Raw genomic sequence first — 23024 nt, forward strand, 5'->3', positions numbered from 1 at the left:
CTGATGGGCATGGCTTGTGGGCATAGCAGAGGTACAATTTGCATGTTTCTCTTTTATAAGATAGGATAATAATAATAAAAGTATAATATGCTAATTAGACCGGACAGCTGAACAACCTTCTGGATGACCTTCCAGATGCCACCGTGGCTGCGAGGGCCGAGGCATGCTGCTGTGGCTATGAGGGCCGAGCCCCTTGCACGAATTTCGTGCATCAGGACTCTAGTATTAAATATATCTCAATAAAGATATTGAAAAAATCATATGTAGACATTTTTAAAGCATGTTGGATGTCAACAATGGGTATATTTATCTGAGATGTTGTCAGCAACAGCAACCATATCCTTGCAATTGAAACAATTATTTGTAAGAAACCTCATTTGTTAATGTTCAAATAATAATATTTTAAATATCTTACATATTAATATACATCTTATAAGTATGTTTACTGCTTTCATGTTTGCCATGTTTTTTTGGTTTTGTTTTGTTGTTGTTGGTTTTTTTTGTTAAGTATAAGATTTTGTAGTTAGCATGGAATTCATTACACTTTTTCCCATGTAGACTTTAGAGAAGTAGGCTTCTGTACAGCATTTTCACACAATATATCTAATTTTCAAAAATGTATAATGGTATTAAGAGGGGAAATTTCTATACATCTCTATAACTTTCTACCCTATTGCAATCAGTCCCCATATAATTCTGTTACATGTGACATGTACAGTTTTTTGTAAACTTTGTGTATTATGATGACCTTGGATTGGTATATCTTAGGCCAGTGGTCGGCAAACCGCGGCTCACGAACCACATGCGGCTCTTTGGCCCCTTGAGTGTGGCTCTTCCACAAAATACCACGTGCAGGCGCACACATGGAGTGCGATCGAAACTTCGTGGCCCATGCGCAGAAGTCGGTTTTCAGCCTGGGCGAGTCTATTTTGAAGAAGTGGCGTTAGAACACTTAAGGGGCCAAAGAGCCGCATGTGGCTCGTGAGCTGTGGTTTACCAACCACTGTCTTAGGCCATTTATACCACACTAGGGGCCCAGTGCATGAATTCGTGAACCTTCAAAGGAACTGTGGGCCTGGAGGCTGTGGTAGGCACAGGGGCGGGTCTCGGTGCATCCTCCGTGCTCCCGCCCAGCCCCTCGTGCCACAGCCCCTGGTCCCCTGTCTGCCAGCAGCTCCGCTCCCGCTGTCAACGCTCCCATGTGCTGATGGTCCCAGCTCCACTCACACCTGCTGAAGGTGCGGAGCAATTGGGGCTGGCGCCAGCAGTGGGCACGAGCAGCAGCTGCTGCCCCGATCTCCCCTCAGGAGCATGGGGAGGTGGAGAAATCCTGAGGGGTGATTAGGGCTGGCAGCAGCTGCTCGCGCCCGCTGATGGCGCAGAGCAATCGGGGCTGGTGGGGGCGCTAGCCGTGGGTGCCAGTGGTGGCTCCGGCACCAGCAGCGGGTGCAAGTGGAGCTGGTGCCGGCAGCAGATGCAAGCGCTTAGTGGGATTGCAGCGCATGGGAGCAACGAATTTTTAGAAATCACTAGATAGAGGTTCGCACCGATGACAGCCACCGGCGCCCCACCTTGGTTTGGTGCCCCCACTCACCTGCTCCACCATCCCACTGCAGTCAATGCCTGCCATGTTCTGCGCACGCCCCCTGGTGGTCACCGCACGTCATAGTGACAGGTTGTTCTGGTTGTTCCGCTGTTCGGTCTATTTGCACATTAGCCTTTTATTATATAGGATTATGTGTGTATATGTAATGGGTGAAGTAAAACCTCAGACCCTTTTGTATTGTTACTAAGAAAACCTCAAAGGAAGAAAATAGCCATTGTGTCACGATAATTTCAATGATATTTATGTGCCTAACAAATCAGGGAAAACTCTGTGCATGGCAGAAGTTGATGTCACATTGTTTTGTTTATATTTACTTCTTTCCCTCCTATTCTTCTTTGCTTCACCTGAACTCAAAGTTGCCTCAAAGGCTGTTTACCACACAAAGCCATCTGCTTGTGCTAAGATGTCAGGCAGTTTTGCTGAAGAGAGCAACTGCTTCAGACCCATTTGTGAACATTCAGATCATTCCTGCACTGATTTTAAATAGTCTTAGATCATTTGTTTCTTCACAGATGGCTTACCAATCTGTAATACGTTTAGAAGAACCAAATAAGTTCTGTTGACCAGAAATGGGTCTGGCTTCTGTGTTCCTGTGAGTTCTAAAAGTTTCATGTGACAGTTAAAACTATCTGTTGAGGCAGTTGAAAATAAATTGATGACAATGTGGTCCAGTGTTTTGCTCTTAAATAGGGAATTTTATATGCTGTAAAAATATAAGGATAATTTTTTTTAGCAAACATTTATTTTTCATAGGGTAAGCTATATTTGAAAAAGTAGTTATCCTGCATTGAATTATGCAGTTCATGGAATTAATGGCTATACCTCAAAAGTAATCTGGTATAATTAAGAAAAAGTATACAAAGTTGTTATTTTCCTCAGTTTTTCCCATATCATTATTAGTAATCATGTAAATGGGAAATAATATTTTTTTTAAATTTCTTTATTGATTATGGTATCACATAATTGTCCTCATCCCCCATTCCCATCCCAAACCCCTCCTCACATATGCCCCCACCCCCCTGTTGTCCATGACCACTGGTTAGGCTTATATGCATGCACACAAGTCCTTTGGTTGATCTCTCCCCCTTTACCCCGACCCTCCCCTACCTTCCCTCTGAGGTTTGACAGTCTCTGGCTAACCAGCCATCCTCCGGGGCCAAGCAGTGTGATGTGAGGTTCAGTTCTGTCTCCTTGGTAGCCTATGCCCCCATGGCCTTCACCCCCAGCACCTGCCTTGGGATCCCCTCGCCTGCTGGCGAGGCCCGGGCACTGATCTTATATTTTGGGGAACCCAGGTTCCTTCTCCAGAGAGGGCCCAGCTCACTCCACTGGGTGAGAGACAGATCCATGGTACCAGCCACCATGATGCTTCAACCTCGGCATGAACTGAAAGCTCAGGCAACCGCTGAGGGCAACTGGACCACGAGAAGAGGGTCACTCTTGGCCCAAAGGGCAAGAGGGGCCAATATAGAATGCTTAGGTGCCTTCCCAGGGGGCCCTCTAGACAGTGGAAGGGATTAAATCCTTTCATGTCGTTTTTAAATTGCTGCCAGACATTCAAAGAATTGGTTTGTTAGTTTGTTTGGGATAATTGTACATTATGCTGTTGTAATTCTAAAATATCAAGAGATGTGTTACCTTTGTCTCCAAGCACCAAGGAGAAACACGCAAATTGGAGTAAAGTGTTCAAGCTTGCCTATGGGATGGGGAACTCGCACGCAAGTGCGCGCGCTTGTGCGAATCCAGAGTTCTGTTGTTGGGGGGCGGGGGGAGTTGCACTTACAGCTGCGGAAAGGTGTACCTTTGGGGGTGGAGTTCCCAGGGTCCGGGGGTCTGCAGCTGGGGTAGCAGGGTATTGGCTGCAGTGTGTGCTGGGTCGCAGGGCAGTTCCAAGGCCTGTCTTGTTGGTGGTGTTGATGAATTTCTCAAAAAGGCCGTTCAAGATGGCGTGGTCTCTGTGCTGGAGTCCCGCCTTCTGGGGAGTGCCTGAAGCAGGGGTAGGCTCTCCTTGTCAAGGAGAGACTGTAGTCCAGCCCCTGCTGCTCCTGCGCGATTTAACTTTCCCTCACTCACTCTCACACACCCCACGCACATCCACACACACTCCTTTCATACCCTCACTCACTCACTTCCTCTTTCTCAGCTCCGTCCTGCCAGCCGCCATTTTTTTCCTCCAGGAAATAATATTTTTAAAGATAAAGAATTTAAATATGACATATTAATGAAATGGTAGCTTGTGTCTGAATATGAAAACTATGAACTTCATAATTAGTAATACATAGAATATTTAACCTAGTTCACTAAATCTTATTTTTCCCCAATATTTCCTATCTCAACAAATGGCATCACCATTTGTTGAGACAAAATGCTAGGAGCATTCACTCTTGATTGTGGGTTTTTTGTTTGTTTGTTTTGTGGGTTTTTTGTTTGTTTATTTGTTTTGGTCTCCTCTGTGATTTAATTTATCAGCAGCCCTATTGACTGCCTATTAAAAATATCCCAAATTTTCCTTCCTCTATGCTTGAAATCTCATAATAAAATCCCAACTTTTTTCAGTTTCCTACAATACTCTAGATAATCCATCTTACCTCTCTCATTACATCTCAAAACCACCTGTATGTATCTTATTTACAGGGTTCCAACAAAAATGACTTTCTCTTTGTATCCCTAACAGGCCAAATGTGCTCCTACCTATTGTCCTTACAGTAACTTCTCATTTCTCTTAGAACATACTTTCTCCCAAATTTTCCCACTGCTTATTCCTTCCTGTGTTTCATATTTGAGATTCAATTGAATTCCCTATTAAAAATCTTTCTTGTATACCCAGTAAAATTACTAGACTCCCTGTCATTTTACCCTATTCATTCTCATCAGAGCCCTCATTCCTGTATGATATTTTTTTTTGTTTATGAGATTGTTATCTGCTTTCTGCCACTAGAAGTTTCATGAGGTCTGAGATCATGCCTATCAGAGTGCCTCATCTTCTGTTTATACAAAAGTACCTTACACATAGCAAATGCTCAGTGTTACATATACATTTTTCACATATATGATATTTATCTGATTGCTGTGTTTAGCAAAGAAAACATTTTTCTATTAAAGAGAGATAGCTAATATCAACAGAAACAACATAATTCTCAAGCAATTAAAAATTAAACTAAAAATTTAGAGGGAAAATTAAGAAATGGAGGGAGTTTGAATCAGAAATTTTATAGTTGTAATTATTGAATTTCAGTTGAATTTTCAAGCTACTAAAACATAAATGGATGGATGGAAAGGTGGATACATAGATGAATTAATAGATAGATAAATCAAAATGACTCTAGGAATCTAGAAGCTATTAAATTCCTCATTGAGACCATATGTAATTTTAAGTAGCTGCCATTGGGGAAAATTGGCATCTATTACATTACTAAAACACTGAAATTGAGATTTGAGATCTAAGATTCAATAAATGCTCACAGAGTCTTAGACATACTAGGTATATTATCCAAAAAGAAATTAAAATAGAAGAATTATTAACATATCAGGATGAATTACAATTGAAATAAGATAGAAATTAATAATTTACGAATGAGAAAACCAGAAAAATGAACTCTAATATGATTACAAGTAGCAATTAAAAATTCTAAATATCTACTTGAGACATCTCACATAAATGGAATCGTGCAGTATTTGTCTTTCTGTGATTTAATTTTTTCGCTTACCATAATGTCCTGAAGCCTCATGTAATTTGTTGCATATTGCAGAATTCCTTCTTTTTAAAAGCTAAATATATGTCATTGTATGTATATACCACATTTTCTTTAGTCATTCTGAGTTAGACATTTTAAGGCACTAAGACAGAGACCTATCAAAAGGTTATTTTATGCCCCTTTATTATTTACCAAATTAAACAGAATTGCATCATTTTGTGTTTAAGTATACTCTTTTCAGCCCTCTGTTTAAGAAACAGAAAAAAGAAAACAAAAAGCTTCTGAGAATTATTTGGTTTCTGTGGGTATTAGCCATCTCTCTTTAATAGAAAAATGTTTTCTTTGCTAAACACAGCAATCAGATAAATATAATATATGTGAAAGATATTCATGTAACATTGAGCATTTGCTATGTGTAAGGTACTTTTGTAGAAACAGAAAATGAGGCACTCTGATAGGTATGATCCCAGTCCAGTTTTCCCACCGCCATTTTTCAAAGAGACTCTATAGTATGCTCTTGCTTCCTTTGTCAAATATTAATTGACCATATAATTGTGTGTTTATTTCTGGCCTCTTAGCCAGTACAAGGATGTTTTGATTACAATGGCCTTGTAATATAGTTTCATATATGATACTGTGATGCATCTTACATTGTTGTTCTTTCTCAAGACTGATAAGGCTACTCAGGATCTTCTTTGGCTCTATATAAGTTTTTGGAATATTTGTTCTAGATCTGTGAAAGATACCATTGGTATTTTAATAGGAATTGCATTGAATCTATAGATTGCTTTGTGTAGTTGGACATTGTTAGTGATGTTAATTCTTCCAACCTATGAATACAGTATATGCTACCACTTCTTTTGTATCTTCCTCAACTTCTTTCTTTAATGCCCTGTAGTTTTCTGAGTACAGTTATTTTACCTCCTTGGTTAAATTTAATCTTAGGTACCTCATTTTTTTGTTATTGTAATAGTACATGGGATTGTTTTTTAGTTTCTCTTTCTGACGATTCATTATTGATGTGTAAAAATGCCACCAATTTCTGAATATTAATTTCATATCCTGCTACTTTGCTAAATTCATTTATTAGATCTAGTAGTTTTTTATGGAGTCTTTAGGGTTTTCTAATATGTCATGTATGAATAATGACAGTTTTACTTCCTCCTTTCCTATTTGGATGCCTTTTATTTTGTCTTCTTGTCTGACCACTGTGGCTAGGACTTCCAGTAATATGTTGAATAAGAGTGGTGAAAGAAGACATCCCTGTCTTGTTCCTTGACCTTAAGAGAAACACTTTTAGTTTTTGCCCATTGAGTATGATGTTGGATGTAGGTTTTTCATATGTGGCCTTTGTTAAGTGAGGTATGGTCCTTCTAGTCCCACTTTGCTGAGAGTTTTTATCATAAATGGGTGCTGGATTTTATCATATACTTTTTCTGCATCTATTGATATGATCATATTATTTTTAATCTTTCATTTTTGTTTATGTGATTATCACATTTATTGATTTGTAAATATTGTACCAACTTTGCATCCCTAGAATAAATCCCACTTGATCGTAGTGTATGATCTTTTTAATATATTCTTTTTTTGTATCAGAAAACCTAGTTTTATATTTTTTTAATTTAATAAATCTTTATTGTTCAGATTATTACAATTGTTTCTCCTTTTTCCCCCCATAGCTCCCCTCCACCTGGTTACCACCCCACCCTCTGCCCTTACCCTCCCCCCACTGTCCTCATCCATAGGTATATAATTTTTGTCCAGTCTCTTCCTGCACCCCCCAAACCCCTTTCCCCCTGAGAATTATCAGTCCACTCCCTTTCTATGCCCCTGATTCTATTATATTCACCAGTTTATTCTGTTCCTCAGATTTTTAATTCACTTGATTTTTAGGTTCACTTGTTGATAGATATGTATTTGTTGTTCATAATTTTTATCTTTACTTGTAAGTCTATTTCCTTCACCTGGTGGGGGAAGTTTTCAGTCATTATTTCTTCAAATAGGTTTTCAGTATCTTGCTCTCTCTCTTCTTCTGGCACCCACATAATTCTGATGTTGGTACGCTTGAAGTTGTCCCAGAGGCTTCTTACACTATCTTCAACTATTTGGATTCTTGTTTCTTTTTGCTTTTCCAGTTGAGTGTTTTTTGCTTCTTTGTATTTCAAATCTTTGACTTGATTCTTGCATTCCTCTAGTCTGCTGTTGGGTCTCTGTATAATATTTTTTTATTTCAGTCAGTGTATGTTTAATTTCTAATTGGTCCTTTTTCATATACTCAAGGGTCTGGCTAAATTTATCGGCCTTTTCTAGGAAATTCTTGAAAAACCTTATAACTGTTTTTTTGAATTCTATATCCAGTCATTTGTTTTCCTCCATTTCTTTCATTTGTGATCTGTTACTTTGTCTCCACATTTTTGCTGCTTCCCTGAGTTGGTAGGGTAGCTTTGTGTGCTAGGTTTCCTATATGGCCCAGTGGGTCGGCCTCCCCAGTCACCTGAGGTGGACTCTCTTGGTGCACCCCTTTGTGGTCTGTGTGTACAGCCTTATTGTAGTTAAGTCTTGATTGTTGTTGGTATCACTGGGAGGAATTGACCTCCAGGCCAATTGGCTATGTGTATCAGCTGTGTCTATGCCAGGAGACCTGTGCTGGAGACAGCCTTATAGGACCAGACTTGCAAAATTGCAAAAGCCTCTGTGCTCAGCTTGGATGGGGCGGAGTCTCAGGGCTGAGCAGACAGTCTTGGCTTCCCGTCAGCCTTGCCCTTGCGCGTGCCTCCAGACCCCTGCCCGCTGTGGCTTCCCCCAGTCTCCGAGTCTCCGTGTGCCTTTCTCTCTAACTAACAGTCCAGACTCCCCCCGTATGAGCCTGGGTCCACAGGGTTTTGCCCGGAACTGGGGTTCAGTGCAGTTGGAATGGGGGTTCAGTGCAGTCAGGGGCTTCCTTCCCTCTCCTGCCAGAGAAAGCCAGCCAGGCACTCAGCCGCCCTTCCTCTCTGCGCACATGTCTCCATACCTCAGCCCCTTGCAGCTCCTCTGATTCTCTGTGAGCTTTTCTCTTTCCTTCTAGTTGTAGAATTTCCACTCAGCCAGCTTTCCTGTGGTTCTAGATGATTTCTGTTCCGTCTTTTAGTTGTAGTTTTGAAATTGTTGTGCGAGTTAGCAGTTTAGATGTTTACCTATGCCGCCATCTTGGTTTCTCCCCTTTTTAATATATTCTTGATCTGGTTTGCTAATATTTTGTTGAGGATTTTAACATCAATGTTCATCAGGGATATTGGCCTGTAACTTACTTTCTTTGTAGTGTCTTTATCTGGTTTTGGCGTTAGGATAATGCTGGCCTCATAAAAAGAGCTTGGAAGTCTACCCTTCTCTTGAATTTTTTTGAAATAGTTTGAGGAGGATAGGTTTTAGTTCTTCTTTGAATGTTTGATAAAATTTGCCTGTGAAGCTATTTGGTCCAGGACATTTGTTTGCTGGGAATTTTTTGTTTACTGCTTATATTTCATTAGTTCTTATTGATCTACTAGAGGCCTGATGCATGAAATTCATGCAAGGGGCTTGGCCCTCCCAGCCGCGGCAGCTTGCCTCAGCCCTCACAGTCCTGGCTTTGTCCAGAAGGTCATCCAGAAGGACATCCAGAAGGTCATCTGGAAGGACATCCAGAAGGAATGTCATTCAGCTGTCTGGTCTAATTAGCATATTATGCTTTCATTATTATAGATTCACGTGTTCTGCTTATTCTTGAGTCAGTTTTGGAAGATTGTATATTTCTAGGAATTTGTCCACCTCACCCAGGTTGTCCAATATGTTGGCATATAGTTGTTCATGGTATTTTCTTACAATCCATTGTATTTCTGTGGATTCAGTTGTTACTTCTCCTATTTCATTTCTTATTTTATTTATTTGAATCCTCTCTCTTTTTTTCTTGATGAGTCTGGTTGAGATTCATCAGTCTTGTTTATCTTTTCAGAGAACGAGCTCTCAGTTTCATTGGTATTTTGTATTACTTTATTAGTCTCTACGTCATATATTTTCATGCTGATCTTTATTGTTCCCTTCCTTCTACTTACTCTGGGCTTTGTTTCTTGTTCTCTTTCAAGTTCTTTTAGGTGTAGGGTTAGATTTTTTATTAAAAAATCTTCTTCTTGATGTAGGCCTGTAATCCTATGAACTTCCCTCTTTTGATTTTTTTACAGAGAGTGAGAGGAAGGGAGAGAGACGGGGGGCAGGTGCGGGGAGGGAAAAAGAGGGGGAAAGAGAGAAACATTGATTTTTTGTTCCACTTATTTATGCATTCCTTAGTTACTTCCTGATGTGCCCTGACTGGGGATTGAACCCCACAATCTTGGCATCTGGGGACAACACTAACTGAGCTCCCTGGTCAGGGCTAACAAGGACTCTTGATGCATAGGAAAGGTGAAGCAAAAAGTCTGTAGGAAAAATAAGCAGATCAAAGATGCCAGAGAGGGGAAAGGGAAAAAGAATAAGTTAATGTGATGAGGAAAGCAGTACATATCAGTTATTTCCAATTATTCATTCCTCTGCTATACCTCAGTCTTATAGTGGGACTCTGGACTTCCTTATAAAATATAGCCTTTGAAAAAAAGTAATATATTTAAAAGTATAACCTGTATTTTAAAAATTATAGTTTTGAGTGTAAATATCCATATCCAATTAATAGTTGAGTTTTTAAAATTGAATACCAAAAATACGGAACACTATGCTAGCTTATTAGAGGATACAAAGATATATGACATATTCTCTATTCTCCAAAAGCTAAAATTTGCCCTAAGAGTTGAAATAGGCTGCTGTAGCACAAACTAATTCTCTATAAATGAATTAGTTGATTTGATCTCACTGCTATAAGACAGTATATCCAAATTGTCCAGTCATAGAACAAATCAACTCCAGTCAAGCCTTTGGATGACTACAACTCTGATTGGTATCTCGACTATAACATCATTGGGAAACTCTGAGTCACAACCACCCTCCAAAGTTACACTTTTTAACCCCAAGAAACTGTGAAATAATAAATATTTCTTTTCTTGTTTTAGAGCCTTTGTGTTTTAGAGTAATTTGTTAAGTAGCAATATGTAACTAATATACCAGTTTTTAATAATCATTTATAATCTTCATAGTAGTCAGTGACAAATCTGAATAACTGTTACAAATATAATACAATTTTTATAGTAATTCAGACATTTTAAATAACTGAAATATTCTATGCAATATTTATTTCATTTCTTTTATTGACAAATGTAACATTGAGTCTGTGTGTGTAGGTGAAAATGTGCATTTCTCTCTCTGTGTGTGTGTGTGTGTGTGTGTGTGTGTGTTTATGTGAAAATGTGAATGGACTTCAAATTTAATTGAATTTTTTATATCATTCTATATTTCAATGTAATGGAACTCTAATTTACAGAAGAGCAGCCACACTGCTGCTAGGCAGAATATTATTAAACATGTATATCAACCCAAAATCGATTGAAGTATCTGATTTTATTTATAGTCTGAATTGAGGGAGCCCCACCCAAGATTGGCTACACCATGGGCTATGTGACATGTTTTGTGTGTTTATTAATTGAATTTATTGGGGTGAATAGTTAATATAATTATATAGATTTCAGGTGTACAATTCTAAAATACACATCATCTGTATATTATAGTCTGTTCTCCACCCCAATAAGTGTCCTTCTCTTTTTAATAGTAAACAGTACCACATACAATAACTCATGGTTAAGTGATAGACTACCTCCTGAGCCCCTCTCTACTGCCATGGTTGTAGAATAGTATGTCAGACCACACTTAATCTCCAAAGACTCCAGATGAAATTTATGGCAAAAGGAAGCCCAGAGGTTGTAGCCACTCCATCCCCATCAGGGTAGTCAGTGTCTCTGGGCACTCCCATTATTCAACATCACACTAGTGGGGACATGTACTCAGAACTTCAGAAGACAAGGTACTCCTTTTGTATTTGTCTGTTCAGGCTTCCATATTCAAATAACACAGATTGAGTGGCTTAAACAACAGATTTATTTTCTCACAGTTCTGGAGACTGGGAATCTGAGATCGGAGTGCCAGCAAGGATGATTTCTATTGAGGCCTCTCTTTCTAGCTTGTAGATGATAACATTTTGATGTGTGCTCACATGGTGTTTTTTTTTTTTTTTAGTATGTGTGCATGGAAAGACTGAGTAAGTGAACTCTCTTGTGTTTCTTTCCTTTGTATAAGGAAACTAATTCTCTTAGATCAGGACCATTTTATTTTTCTGCTTTTTTGTTTGTTTGTTACATGTCCTCAGTTTTTTTGTTCCTCTGTTTCTTTTTCCCTGTCTTTAGAATTGTTCAAAGATTTTTTATAGTCCATTTTATTTTATAGTCCATTTTAATGTATTTGTTGGATTTTTAGTTGACTCTATTTGAGTTATCTTTATTTTCTCTAGGGATTATAATATAAATCTTCTTACTATTGTAACACTCAAATAAAATACAGGAAGAAAGCTTAAGTGGCCTATATGGTTATATGGTTTCTGTATTTTATGTGAAGTGATATCCTTTGTGATAAGGATATCACTTCACAATATAATTTTTATTCACATGACATGTTTCAGATTATATGTGGCATTGCAATGTTGTGTTATAATACCCTGGATTCTTTTATGAATGTTGATATTTTTGTTTTAACAGGCTATTAAAATTTACTTACTTTTGTTCATTCATTTATTTTTATTTTTATATATATTTTATTATTCTGCAAAATGTTAGCCAGATGTTAGGATCAAATCCAGCAAATTGGCTACTTCTTTAAGCTTCAATTTCTTTATCTGAAAATGAAGGTAACAATTATTTATACTTACCTCATAAGTTTATTGAGAGGACTAAATGAGCTCCTAAATTTAAGTGATTAGAGCAGAACAACAAAGATGTCTTTTTGTTAGATTAATTTTGGACTATGCCTAAGGATGGGGCTAGTTGCCAAGAGATTGAAGATATGATTAGAGGGTTGGAACTTTAGTCTTACCCCCGACCCCTGAGGAGGAGAGAGGGGCTAGAGATTGAGTTTAGTTTGCCAATATCCATTGATTTAGTCAATTATGACTATGTGATGAAGCCTCCATAAAAACCCAAAGGGCTCAGAGAGTTTCAAAGTTGGTGAACACGTGGAGATTTCAGGAAGAATAGTATACTTATAGAGAGCATGGAAACTCCACACTCTTTCCTCATACCATGCCCTATGTACCTTTTCCATGTGACTGTTTCTGATTTTATATATATATATATATATAAATTCTTTCATAATAAACCAGAAGTCTAGTAAGTAAAATGTTTGAGTTTTGTGAGCCACTCTAACAACTTAATTGAACCCAAGGAGGGGTCAGTAGAACTGCCAGTCTATAGTTGATTGATCATCATAACCTGGACTTGCAATTGGCACCTAAAGCAGGGGTGCACAATCTTGTAGGACTGAATCCCTTACCCTGTAGTGTCTGACCATATCTCCTAGTAGATAGTGTCAGAATTGAGTTGAATTGTAAGATACCCAGCTGGTTTCAGAGCACTGCATGGTTGTGTGGGAAAACCTTCCTACCCCTACACAAATTGGATTTGGTGACCAGAACCTTTAGTAATTTACTACTATTGTATTTTCTATACCTGATCTTTTACTCTTAGTCAGCTTTTCCATGCCAAAATTCACATATAAAATCAAATTACACTAAACAGTGCTATTTCTAGATAATTGCCCCAGACCACACCCTATTTACTATAGACCTGAAACTCTGGCTTTGTTTCTCTGTGTCTCTACTAATTTGCTTTGGGCCCAAACTCTTTTTAATGTGCTTTTATTGATTTTAGAGAGAGAGGAAGGGAGAGAGGGAGAGAGATAAAAACATCAATGATCATTGATTGATTGCCTCCTGCACACCCCTACTAGGGATGGAGCCCACAACTCAAGCATGTGCCCTGATCAGGAATCAAACCGGTGACCTCTTGGTTCATGAGTCAATGTTCAACCACTGAGCCACACCAGCCTGGCTTGGGCTCAAACTCTTAACATTTATTTGTGGATACTTTAGCCTTATATCCTTTTTTACTTCCTAAGACTTGGTTCTCTATTTAGCTCTAAACACTGCTTCCTTTTCTAATGTTGACATTCCTGTGGCCTCTATTGAAAATCTTACCTGTTCTCTTTTTCCCCACTTCCTGCCCAGACCACAGGTTCTGCCATTCTTCATGGAGACCTTAACTTTCATACAACCTCCACCATCAGATTTGATATATAAAGGCTTTAGAAGAATCTTCTATTAGAAAAGATAAAATACTTATACAGTAGAATTAGCAGGATGTAATTTTAATAAAGTCAAACATGAAAACATCTGTTCCTGAGATTAATCAACATAACTTTTTAACCAGTATTTGCCACTAAATTCATCAGTAGGTTTGTCAGAAAATATTACATTAGTTAGGTTTTCTATGATACAGATAGACTCAGAAATTTTTATTGACTCAAACATAATTGCCATTTATTTCTGATTTCCATAGAGTGTGAATTAGATAATCCTTATCAATGAGTAGTTTTTCAAGCAATGATTCAGGGAGCCAGGGTCCTCCTACCTTTTCTAACTACCATCTTCGAGGTGTGCGGTAGATCAGAAGAATAAAGAAGGAGGAGGCACATCTGTTTCTAAAGACCAGAAATGATATGTATTACTTCTGCCACACTCTATTTGAGGGCACTTGGTCTCATAGTCACAATAATAACAAAGGAAGCTGAGAGATTTGTTTCCTTTGTGTGTCCCATGAAGAGAAAAACAACATTGTTGGCAGCTATTAGTCTCCACCAGAGTTAAGAAAAACAAGATAAAACAGATACAGAGTTCTTTGAAAACATGAGATAGCTATATGTAAAAATAATATGTATGATTAAGTATAAGATACTGCTATTGAGTCAGTGCAAGTTAAATAATTAAAAAATATAATATAGGAATCAGTGCATTTCTGTGTTAAAATGTTTCAATAGTGATTTTCTTTCTAAAATCACTATTGCTTCACAAATTGAAAAGGAACATTAGTTTAGAAAAATACTTTTTAATATAAATAAATAATAGGTTCTTGTGAATTTTATTAATGTATCTTTCAAGACAATTGAGACAGAAAATAAACTGTGGTTAACACTTATATCATGCATTATATTTGTCTGCTTTCTGATGTAGGTCAGGAGTCTGAAGATGAAATTGAGGATGAAGAATTACATGCCAGTTTTAGGATATCAGTATTCAAACTACCCATACATTCTTCAGATTCATTGAAGTATGCAGTATTGAAAAAGAAAGAACAAGCTTCTTTGCCTACGTATAAACAACCATTTTCTACTACTCATCAAAAACCAGTAATTACACAACCACACCTGCTATTGGAGAAGAATGCAAGAAGAGAGTTTTTTACGATACACAGAACTGGTATAAAGCTCAAAACACTTTATGATATTGATGAATATCACTTAGAACAAAAGAAGCAGGAAAGCCACCAGAAAAGTGGAATGGCTATAACCATGGCAAAAACTGCCCAAGAAAAAGTCAGCTTAAATGTTCAAGAAATGTTACAGAAGAAAAAAAGGGCTGTACAAAAACGAATGGCAGAAGATAACAGGGAAATTCGAGATGGTTTGTACCAACTTTGGCAGGTCAGATCCAAATACCTTGAAAAAGTTAGAGAGAGGAGAGCTTTGTTTTTAGAAGAAAAACACAAAAAAGCTAATGACCGTTTATTAATTCAAAACTTAAATAATGAGCTCATTATTTGGGACAAAAATGTAAATAAAATGAAGCAATTGAAGAAGAACAGTGATCTCCTAAAAGAGAAATATCTGATAGTTCAGCAAAAACGAGAAACAGAAAAACTTCAAAGGGATTTATGTAAATACATGAAGGAATTTAGGTAGGTACAGTTTTGATATAAGTGTTTAAGTTAATTTAATGTGAATATTGCATACTAAATGTTGAGATCTAATAAACAGTACTTTACAACATGATATATTCTACTTTGGAAAACAGAAACAACCAAAAGTGACAAATATGTTCTAATATATTACCAAAGATGAGACAATAAAACAACTCTATCTTCAGATTTTTTATTATATCAAAATACAAATCAGTATTAGAAGGATGTAATCAGCTTAGTTTATCACAGCAAATTGAATGTCTGGCCATCATTAATTTGTAGAGGATACAGAGTTAAAAGCTTCCTAATGTATCTTAACTGAATTATCTTCTCTTATAAACTGCGACAACGATATTATCTTTGAAAGCACACAAGAATAAGGCAATATAGTGTTGTCCTGAAAGGTATTATTGAGTTTTATTTATAAACATTTTCAAATAAAGCTGGAGTATCAACATGAAGAAAAGAGCTGTGACTCAAAAAAAGTTGTCTGTCTAAAGACTTCAGTTTTCAATTATTTTTTCATTTTCTTTCTGGTTCAAATACTTGACCTAAACGCATTCTGATAAATCTCAATAACCTGTGAAGTCATTATTGAGACAGTACCTCCCTATTCTTGCTGTTGAGTGAGGGAGCATGCAAGAAGAAAGGTGAACCATAAATCTCTAGTTTAGAAAATGTATAAAATACCCACAGGGGCACTTAAGAATGAATTAAAAAGAGACTTTGAAATTAAAAAACTTATGTACCAGGTAAAAGCTGGTCCTAAGTTTTCCAAAATATTCTTGTCCATACTTTGAAAAAGTGCTGACACTGCTCAGGGCAGAACAGCGGGGTGTCCGCTGTGAAGTTGAGTATCAGCTATCAGGAAGCTGTGGCACATAAGGCAGTTATCCAATTATATCATCTCTGCTTGTTTTTATTTTGGTCATCCATTGACCTCCTCCACTACCCTCTTCATTAACTGTGGTCTTATCTTGATTTATAAAACTTTCCTTCATCCAAGTGCTGTAATTATAGTTCACTTCCAAATTCATAAGAACAACTCTCTCAATTGTTTAACCCAGTGGTCGGCAAACTCATTAGTCAACAGAGCCAAATATCAACAGTACAACGATTGAAATTTCTTTTGAGAGCCAAATTTTTTAAACTTAAACTTCTTCTAACGCCACTTCTTCAAAATAGACTCGCCCAGGCCGTGGTATTTTGTGGAAGAGCCACACTTAAGGGGCCAACGAGCCGCATGTGGCTCACGAGCCACAGTTTGCCGACCACGGGTTTAACCTAAACACTCTTGTACCCCAAAAACCTTTAAATTCGTTTCCAAAGACATAACAAAACCCCTCTCATCACTTGGAACTGCTTTACCTCTTAAATTTGAAACTCTTGTATACTTATTTATGCCTAAGATCTTTTATTTTTTAGCTCTTCCTTTACTTTCACCACATATATTCTTCAAAGATAGGCCTTTCGTATTTTTATTAAGTCTGCATCCAAGTATTTTATATGATTTTTATGGTATTTTAAAATGGAATTAATTTTATAATTTTATTTTCCAATTATTTGATCCTGGTATACTATTTAATTATAATAAATCATTGTGTTTCTCTTCAATTCTTTTAAATAGTTGGGGTTTTTTAAAAACATTTTTCCACAGTTTATAATTATTATCTACTAGAGGCCCAGTGCATGATTGAATCATGCACGTGTAGGGTCCCCTACACGCTTTCGCTTTCGATCACAGGGGAGCTGGGTGCCTGTCCGCTGGTGCCTGAGCAGACAGGCACCCAGCTCCCCTGCTTTTGATGATCCATGGTGGGACGTGAGCTCGCTGCCCCAGAGGCCCCTATTGTGCCGCAGCACAGCCATGGCGCAGACGCTGAGCTCGAGCCGCCGCTGGCGACGCGAGCTCAGCATCCCGCTGGCCCAATCGGCCACCCCAGCCACCCCAAGTCCCGCCCCCCCGCACCTCCTGGCCAATCGCGGGCATAGCGAAGGTATGGTCAATTTGCATATTTGTCTATTATTAGGTAGAATAGGATGGCTATTTCAATACATTTTTTAGACTTAATTACAGGTGCAAAGTCCCTTTTGCCATGACTTTTACTCTGCTACATGTCCAGACAAGACTATTATCCAGAGCTCCAGACACAATAGTTGTCGCTGATTTTCAATGTGTGGTTGTTAAAGTCTAGGAATTTCTCTAAAGATTTTCCATGTATTAAGTCATTTACTCCTTACTAAATCCATTGAGATGAATTGTCCCTTCTTAAGGATGAAGAAAATGGTGCAGACAGAGCTTAAAATAACTTTTCAAAAATCACACAATCAATAAGTTGTAGATCTGGGATTCTAACCCAAGCAGAATGGCTTCACTTCCTGTACTCTTAATCATAAGCCATTGCTTCTCTCTGTTCAACTCTCTTCTCATCACCATATGGATAGCCAGGCTTTTTAAACCCAATTTTACAAAAACAGAACCCTAATCTTTTCCTTATCTAGTTATTCTTCCTATATTTTCTGTCCTGATGAATGCCACTGTTATCTACCCTGTAGAAGGAATGATTAAATTTCAGGCACTCCTCTAAGGATTTTAAATGTGTTAATTCATTTAGTCTTTTACCAAATTCTGAGTTGGATTATCCCCTCTTTGCAGATGAAGAAAATGAGGTAGAGGGAATGTAAAGAACTTGTCCAATGTCACTTGGTAATTAATTTTTAGACTTTTTAGACTTAGGCTTCTTTTTTACTTCCCAAATCTAGATTTTGAGTTCCCTTAAACATATATAAAGAACATGATGATCTATATAAGTCTGTTTTTCTGGGTTTATCTGCTCTACTATTCCTACCAGAACTGTCTGACCCTTACAAATAGAGTGCTGCCACTTCTCAGGGATGCCAAGCTGTGCTACCCTCTGTGCTTTTATTTTAGCACAGAAGCCTGTCTTGTCTTCCCTCTGCCTGCTTAAACCATGTTCCACTCAGTCTTGTTGCATAGTGCTTTCATTATGTACTACAGCATTTTATTTATATACTAGAGGCCTGTTGCACGAAGATTCATGCAATAGGCCTTCCTTCCCCTGGCTGCTGGCACTGGTTTTCCTCTGGCACCCGGGACCCAGGCCTTTGTTCTGGCCGCCTTCCATCTTCACCCCGGCCAGAGTCTTCAGTCTTCACTGCGGCTGGAGCCTTCAGTCTTTGCTCTGGCCAGAGCCTTCAGTCTTTGCTCTGGCCGGAGCCTTCAGTCTTTGCTCTGGCCGAAGCCTTCAGTCTTTGCTCCGGCCAGAGTGCCACTCCTGAAGCTTCCTCCGCTCCTTGCCCTTCCCCTCATAGCAGGCGTCCCGCCCCACCCAGCTGCTCCGCACCTGCATGCATGCTGTCCAGAGGCCCAGAGTGGCTGAGGGGCAGGGCTGCCGCCATCTTTGTCAGGTTAATTTGCATACTCACTCATGATTGGCTGGTGAGCATTGCAAAGTGATGGTCAATTTGCATATTTCTCTTTTATTAGTGTAGATTTAAATACCTTTATTTCTTTTTACTTTTTATAAGTTTCTCATAGTCATATCATGTTATATGTATCTTTATATTTATAGAATCTAGGGAATATGACAAAAATTATAATATATAACTCTTGAATGAATGAGTAGGAGTGAATGAGTTAATCTAAGGTCCATGACATTTCCAGATTTGACAGTGTAACCTGCTTCATCTTTCTCTAACTTAGAGTCTGTATTGGTCTGCTAGGGCTACTATAACAAAGTACTATACAGACTGTGTGGTTTAAACAGAAGTTTATTTTTTCACAATTTTAGAGGTGGGAAGTCCAAGATCAAGGTGTTGACAGGTTTGGTTACTCCTCAGGCCTCTCTCCTTGGCTTGTAGGTGGCTGCCTCTCACTGTGTCCTCACATGGCCTTCATCCTGTGTGTGCACATCCTTGGTGTCTCTTCATCTTCTCATATTGGATTAGGGCTCACCCATATGATCTCATTTAAATTTAATTACCTCTTAAAGGACCTATTCTACAAATACAGTTGCATTCTAAGGTACTGGGAGTTAGGACTTCAATGTATACATTTGGAGGGACATAGTCCAGTCAATAACGGAGTCCTACACAATGGAATACTATTCTGATGTAAAAAAGAAGGAGCTCTTATCTTTTGCAATAGCATAGATGGACCTTGAAAGCATTATGCTAGGTGAAATAAACCAATCAGAGAAAAAAGTACCATATGATTTTACTTATATGTGGAATCTAATGAACAAAATGAATTAACAAATAAAATAGGATCAGACTCATAGAGATCAGGCTAACAGCTATCAGAGTGAAGAGGATTTCGGGGCTGGGTGAAATAAGTGAAGGGATTAAGCAAAAAGAAAATGAAAAAACAAACAAACAAACAAAAAAACTAGACTCTTAGAAGTTTGGATTTAGTGAGGCTTAAGTAAAAGTTCTGCAAATCATGTCATAATCTGGTTTAGATGCCTCTTTAGGAATCTAAGCCATGGTTTGTATGGATTCTGTTATAGCCAATAGAACTATAAAAATAATAGCCTAAAATGAATATTAGTGAATGTTATAATAAAATTATATGTAATAAGTGAAGTTTGGTCTTTTTTCCCATTTGTATATGTCTATTTTTAATATATCTAATTATCATTAACTATCTAACTAAATGTTATGATTTTAGTAATTTAAAATACCTCACTCCACTATCTTTCCTTTTCTCTCTTAGGGCTCAAGAAACGTATAAAAGACACTCTGAAGAAAAATTTGTTTGTGATATGATTGCCTTTCAGAAAGCTTGTGAAAGATTACAAGATGCTAAAGCAAAAATTGAAAGTGTGAAAACAAAGGTGGTTGTTAAAATTCCTAGTGGAATGACAAAATGAACCAATACCAGAGCATATCCAATGGTCATTTTGAATTATAGCCATTATTTTCAATTAAAGGACTTTAAAATAATACTATGAAAGAAGAAATACAAGATGGATTTGTATATAAATCTTCTTAAAAATATAAAGAGTAATTAAAATGTTTCTCTTATTGATCATAATTTAACTTATATCAAGTTGACTTGACACCTCAAATGTTCCTTATATATCCAGATGTCCAAGGAACAATTAAAACAGATTTCCTTTATAGCAGGAAATATTACAAAAGGTGTTGCTTATATTGTTTCATATCCTAGTATAACAAAGCTATTTTCAGTTTCTCTGACAATCTTACCCTAGTTATTTCCATTCTAACTGCTGACTTTTAATAAGACACTGTGTACTTTGATTAGTTTCATTACCCTGCTTTCATATATTTAATTATATTTTCTGTTCATTTAAAAAAGAACAATATCTGAATTGTTTTTCAAAATAAAGTTTTCACCACTGTATCAGTGACTCATAGTTTTATGAAAATTCAGGAAATTAAAAATATAAAAGAGAAGTTAAATATTCCTATTAACTTTCTTAGATATTATATGATTTTGTATACGTATTTTTAGATGTTTTCCTTTGCACATATGGGATGAAAACAGAGTGGGAGAGGACACATATAATTATACTAGAGGCCCAGTGCATGAAATTTGTGCACTGAGGGGCAGGGGGCTCCCCTTAGCCCGGCCTGTGTCCTCTCACAGTCCAGGAGCCCTCGGGGGATGTCTGCCTGCTGGCTTAGGCCCACTTCCCATGGAGCAGGCCTAAGCCAGCAGTCAGACATCCCTCTCACAGTCCAGGACCCCTCTCTCCTTACCGCCCACCTGCTCCCTGCTCCTTACTGCTCGGCTCTCTGGAGGCAGGAGAGGCTCCCGCCACTGCCACTGCGTTCACCAGCCATGAGCCCAGCTTCTGGCTGAAGGGCGCTCCCCCTGTGGGAGCACAATGACCACTAGGGGGCAGCTCCTGCATTGAGCATCTGCCCCCCTGGTGGTCAGTGCACATCATAGTGACTAGATGTCTGGTCGTCCTGCCATAATGGTTGCTTAGTCTTTTATTATATAGACTAGTGGCCCAGTGCATGAAATTCACCCCGGCCTACACCTTCTCCAATCTGGGACCCCTCAGTGGACATCCCTCTCACAATCTGGAACTGCTGACTCCTAACCGCTCATCTGCCTGCCTGCCTGATTGCTCCTAACCACTCTGCCTGCTGGCCTGCTCTCCTCCAACTGCACCCCCTTGCTGGGCTAATTGCCCCCAACTGCCCCCCACTGCCAGCCTGCTTGCCCCCAACTGCTTCCCCTTGCCAGCCTGCTTGCCCCCAACTGCCCCAACCCGCTGGCCTGATCACTCCCAGCTGCCCTCCCATCCTGGCCTGGTCACACCTAACCACCTCTGCCTCAGCTCTGACACCATGGCTTTGTCTGGAAGGACATCCAAAAGGTCTCCCAGAAGGTCTCCTGGTCTAATTAGCATATTACCCTTTTGTTAGCATATTATCCTTTTATTAGTATAGATAGAGGCCTGATGCACGGGTGGGGGCCGGCTGGTCTGCCCTGAAGGGAGACCCGGATTAAGGTGGAGGTCTCCTTGGGAGGTGGGACTGGCCTGGGCGAGGGGTCTGGAGCAGTTTGTAGGCTGGCCATGCCCCCATAAGGGTGGGGGTCCCCACTGGGGGGTGTGGCCAACCTGGGTAAGGGGCTGAGGGTCGTTTTCAGGCTGGCCACACCCCCTTTAGAGTGGGGGTTCCTGTTGCGTAGCGTGGCCAGCCTGGGCGAGGGGCTGATGGACGTTTATAGGTTGGCCATGCCATCGGGGTAAGGGTCCCTGCAGGGGGTGGAGTGGGCTTTTGCAAGGGGCAGATGGCCATTTGCAGACTAGCCATGCCACCTTTAGGGTGAGGGTTTCTGCTGAGGGCGGGGTGGGCCTGGGCAAGGGGCTGAGGGCTGTTTGAGGGTGGTTTGCTGGCCAGCCAAGCCCCCGGCTTTGTCCTGAAGGATATCCGGAAGGTCTCCTGATCTGATTACTCTTTTATTAGTATAGATAATTGTGATCATAAAGTATACAGAAATGGTATATACTAGTTTTAAGTCTATTTAACACATACACATGGTATAAAATTTGAAAAATAAAGGATATTATTAGAAAGATGTAAAAATCCCTTACAAAATTGTCACTTTTCAATAGTGTTTTCATTTATTTAGAAAGATAAATGTCTCACTATTATTATGACATTGCTCACTTAATAAAATGTAGCTAATGCCATTCAAAATTTCTCATTAATACTCATCAATTATACATGGGAGTTTTTAAAATTCTCTAATTATATTGGTCTATGGTAAATTTTCAAAAATTAAATAACCAGCCGAAACCGGTTTGGCTCAGTGGATGGAGCGTCGGCCTGTGGACTGAGAGAGAGGTCCCGGGTTCGATTCCGGTCAAGGGCATGTACCTTGGTTGTGGGCACATCCCCAGTGGGGGGTGTGCAGGAGGCAGCTGATCGATGTCTCTCTCTCATCGATGTTTCTAACTCTCTATCCCTCTCCCTTCCTCTCTGTAAAAAATCAATAAAATATATTTTTAAAAAATTAAATAACCAGTTAATCAGTTGTGCTTTTATGCTGGCCTGCTAAATAATATTGGTAGTAATTTTTTAATTTTGGTAAAATGGTAACCATCTGTTTAAGTTCATGTCACCAGCTTCCACTTTCCTGTTAATTTGAAGATAACTAATGAACCAGTCATTTTATTATTTCTGATTATTCTTATAAAGAACTAAAGGAGATTCTGTGAGGTGGTAAAAAGTGTGACAGATGTAGGTTCCCATAACAAATTAGATAATTTCTCTGTT

At 38.8% G+C, this 23024-nt stretch overlaps 1 protein-coding gene across 1 annotated transcript in view; it reads left to right on the forward strand.

The window, feature by feature from the left end:
- Nucleotides 1-20191, forward strand: part of LRRIQ3 (leucine rich repeats and IQ motif containing 3) — a 93193-nt gene extending 73002 nt beyond the window's left edge. The window contains exons 7-8 of the mRNA XM_079777686.1: nt 14516-15239; nt 19978-20191. Of these exons, the coding sequence (XP_079633812.1) occupies nt 14516-15239; nt 19978-20134 (881 nt within the window). The 3' untranslated portion in view covers nt 20135-20191. The remainder of the gene's footprint in view (nt 1-14515; nt 15240-19977) is intronic.
- Nucleotides 20192-23024: the final 2833 nt, after the last annotated feature.

The sequence above is a fragment of the Cnephaeus nilssonii genome, assembly GCF_951640355.1.
Source record: "Cnephaeus nilssonii genome assembly, chromosome: 7".
Classification (NCBI taxonomy): Eukaryota; Metazoa; Chordata; class Mammalia; order Chiroptera; family Vespertilionidae; genus Cnephaeus; species Cnephaeus nilssonii.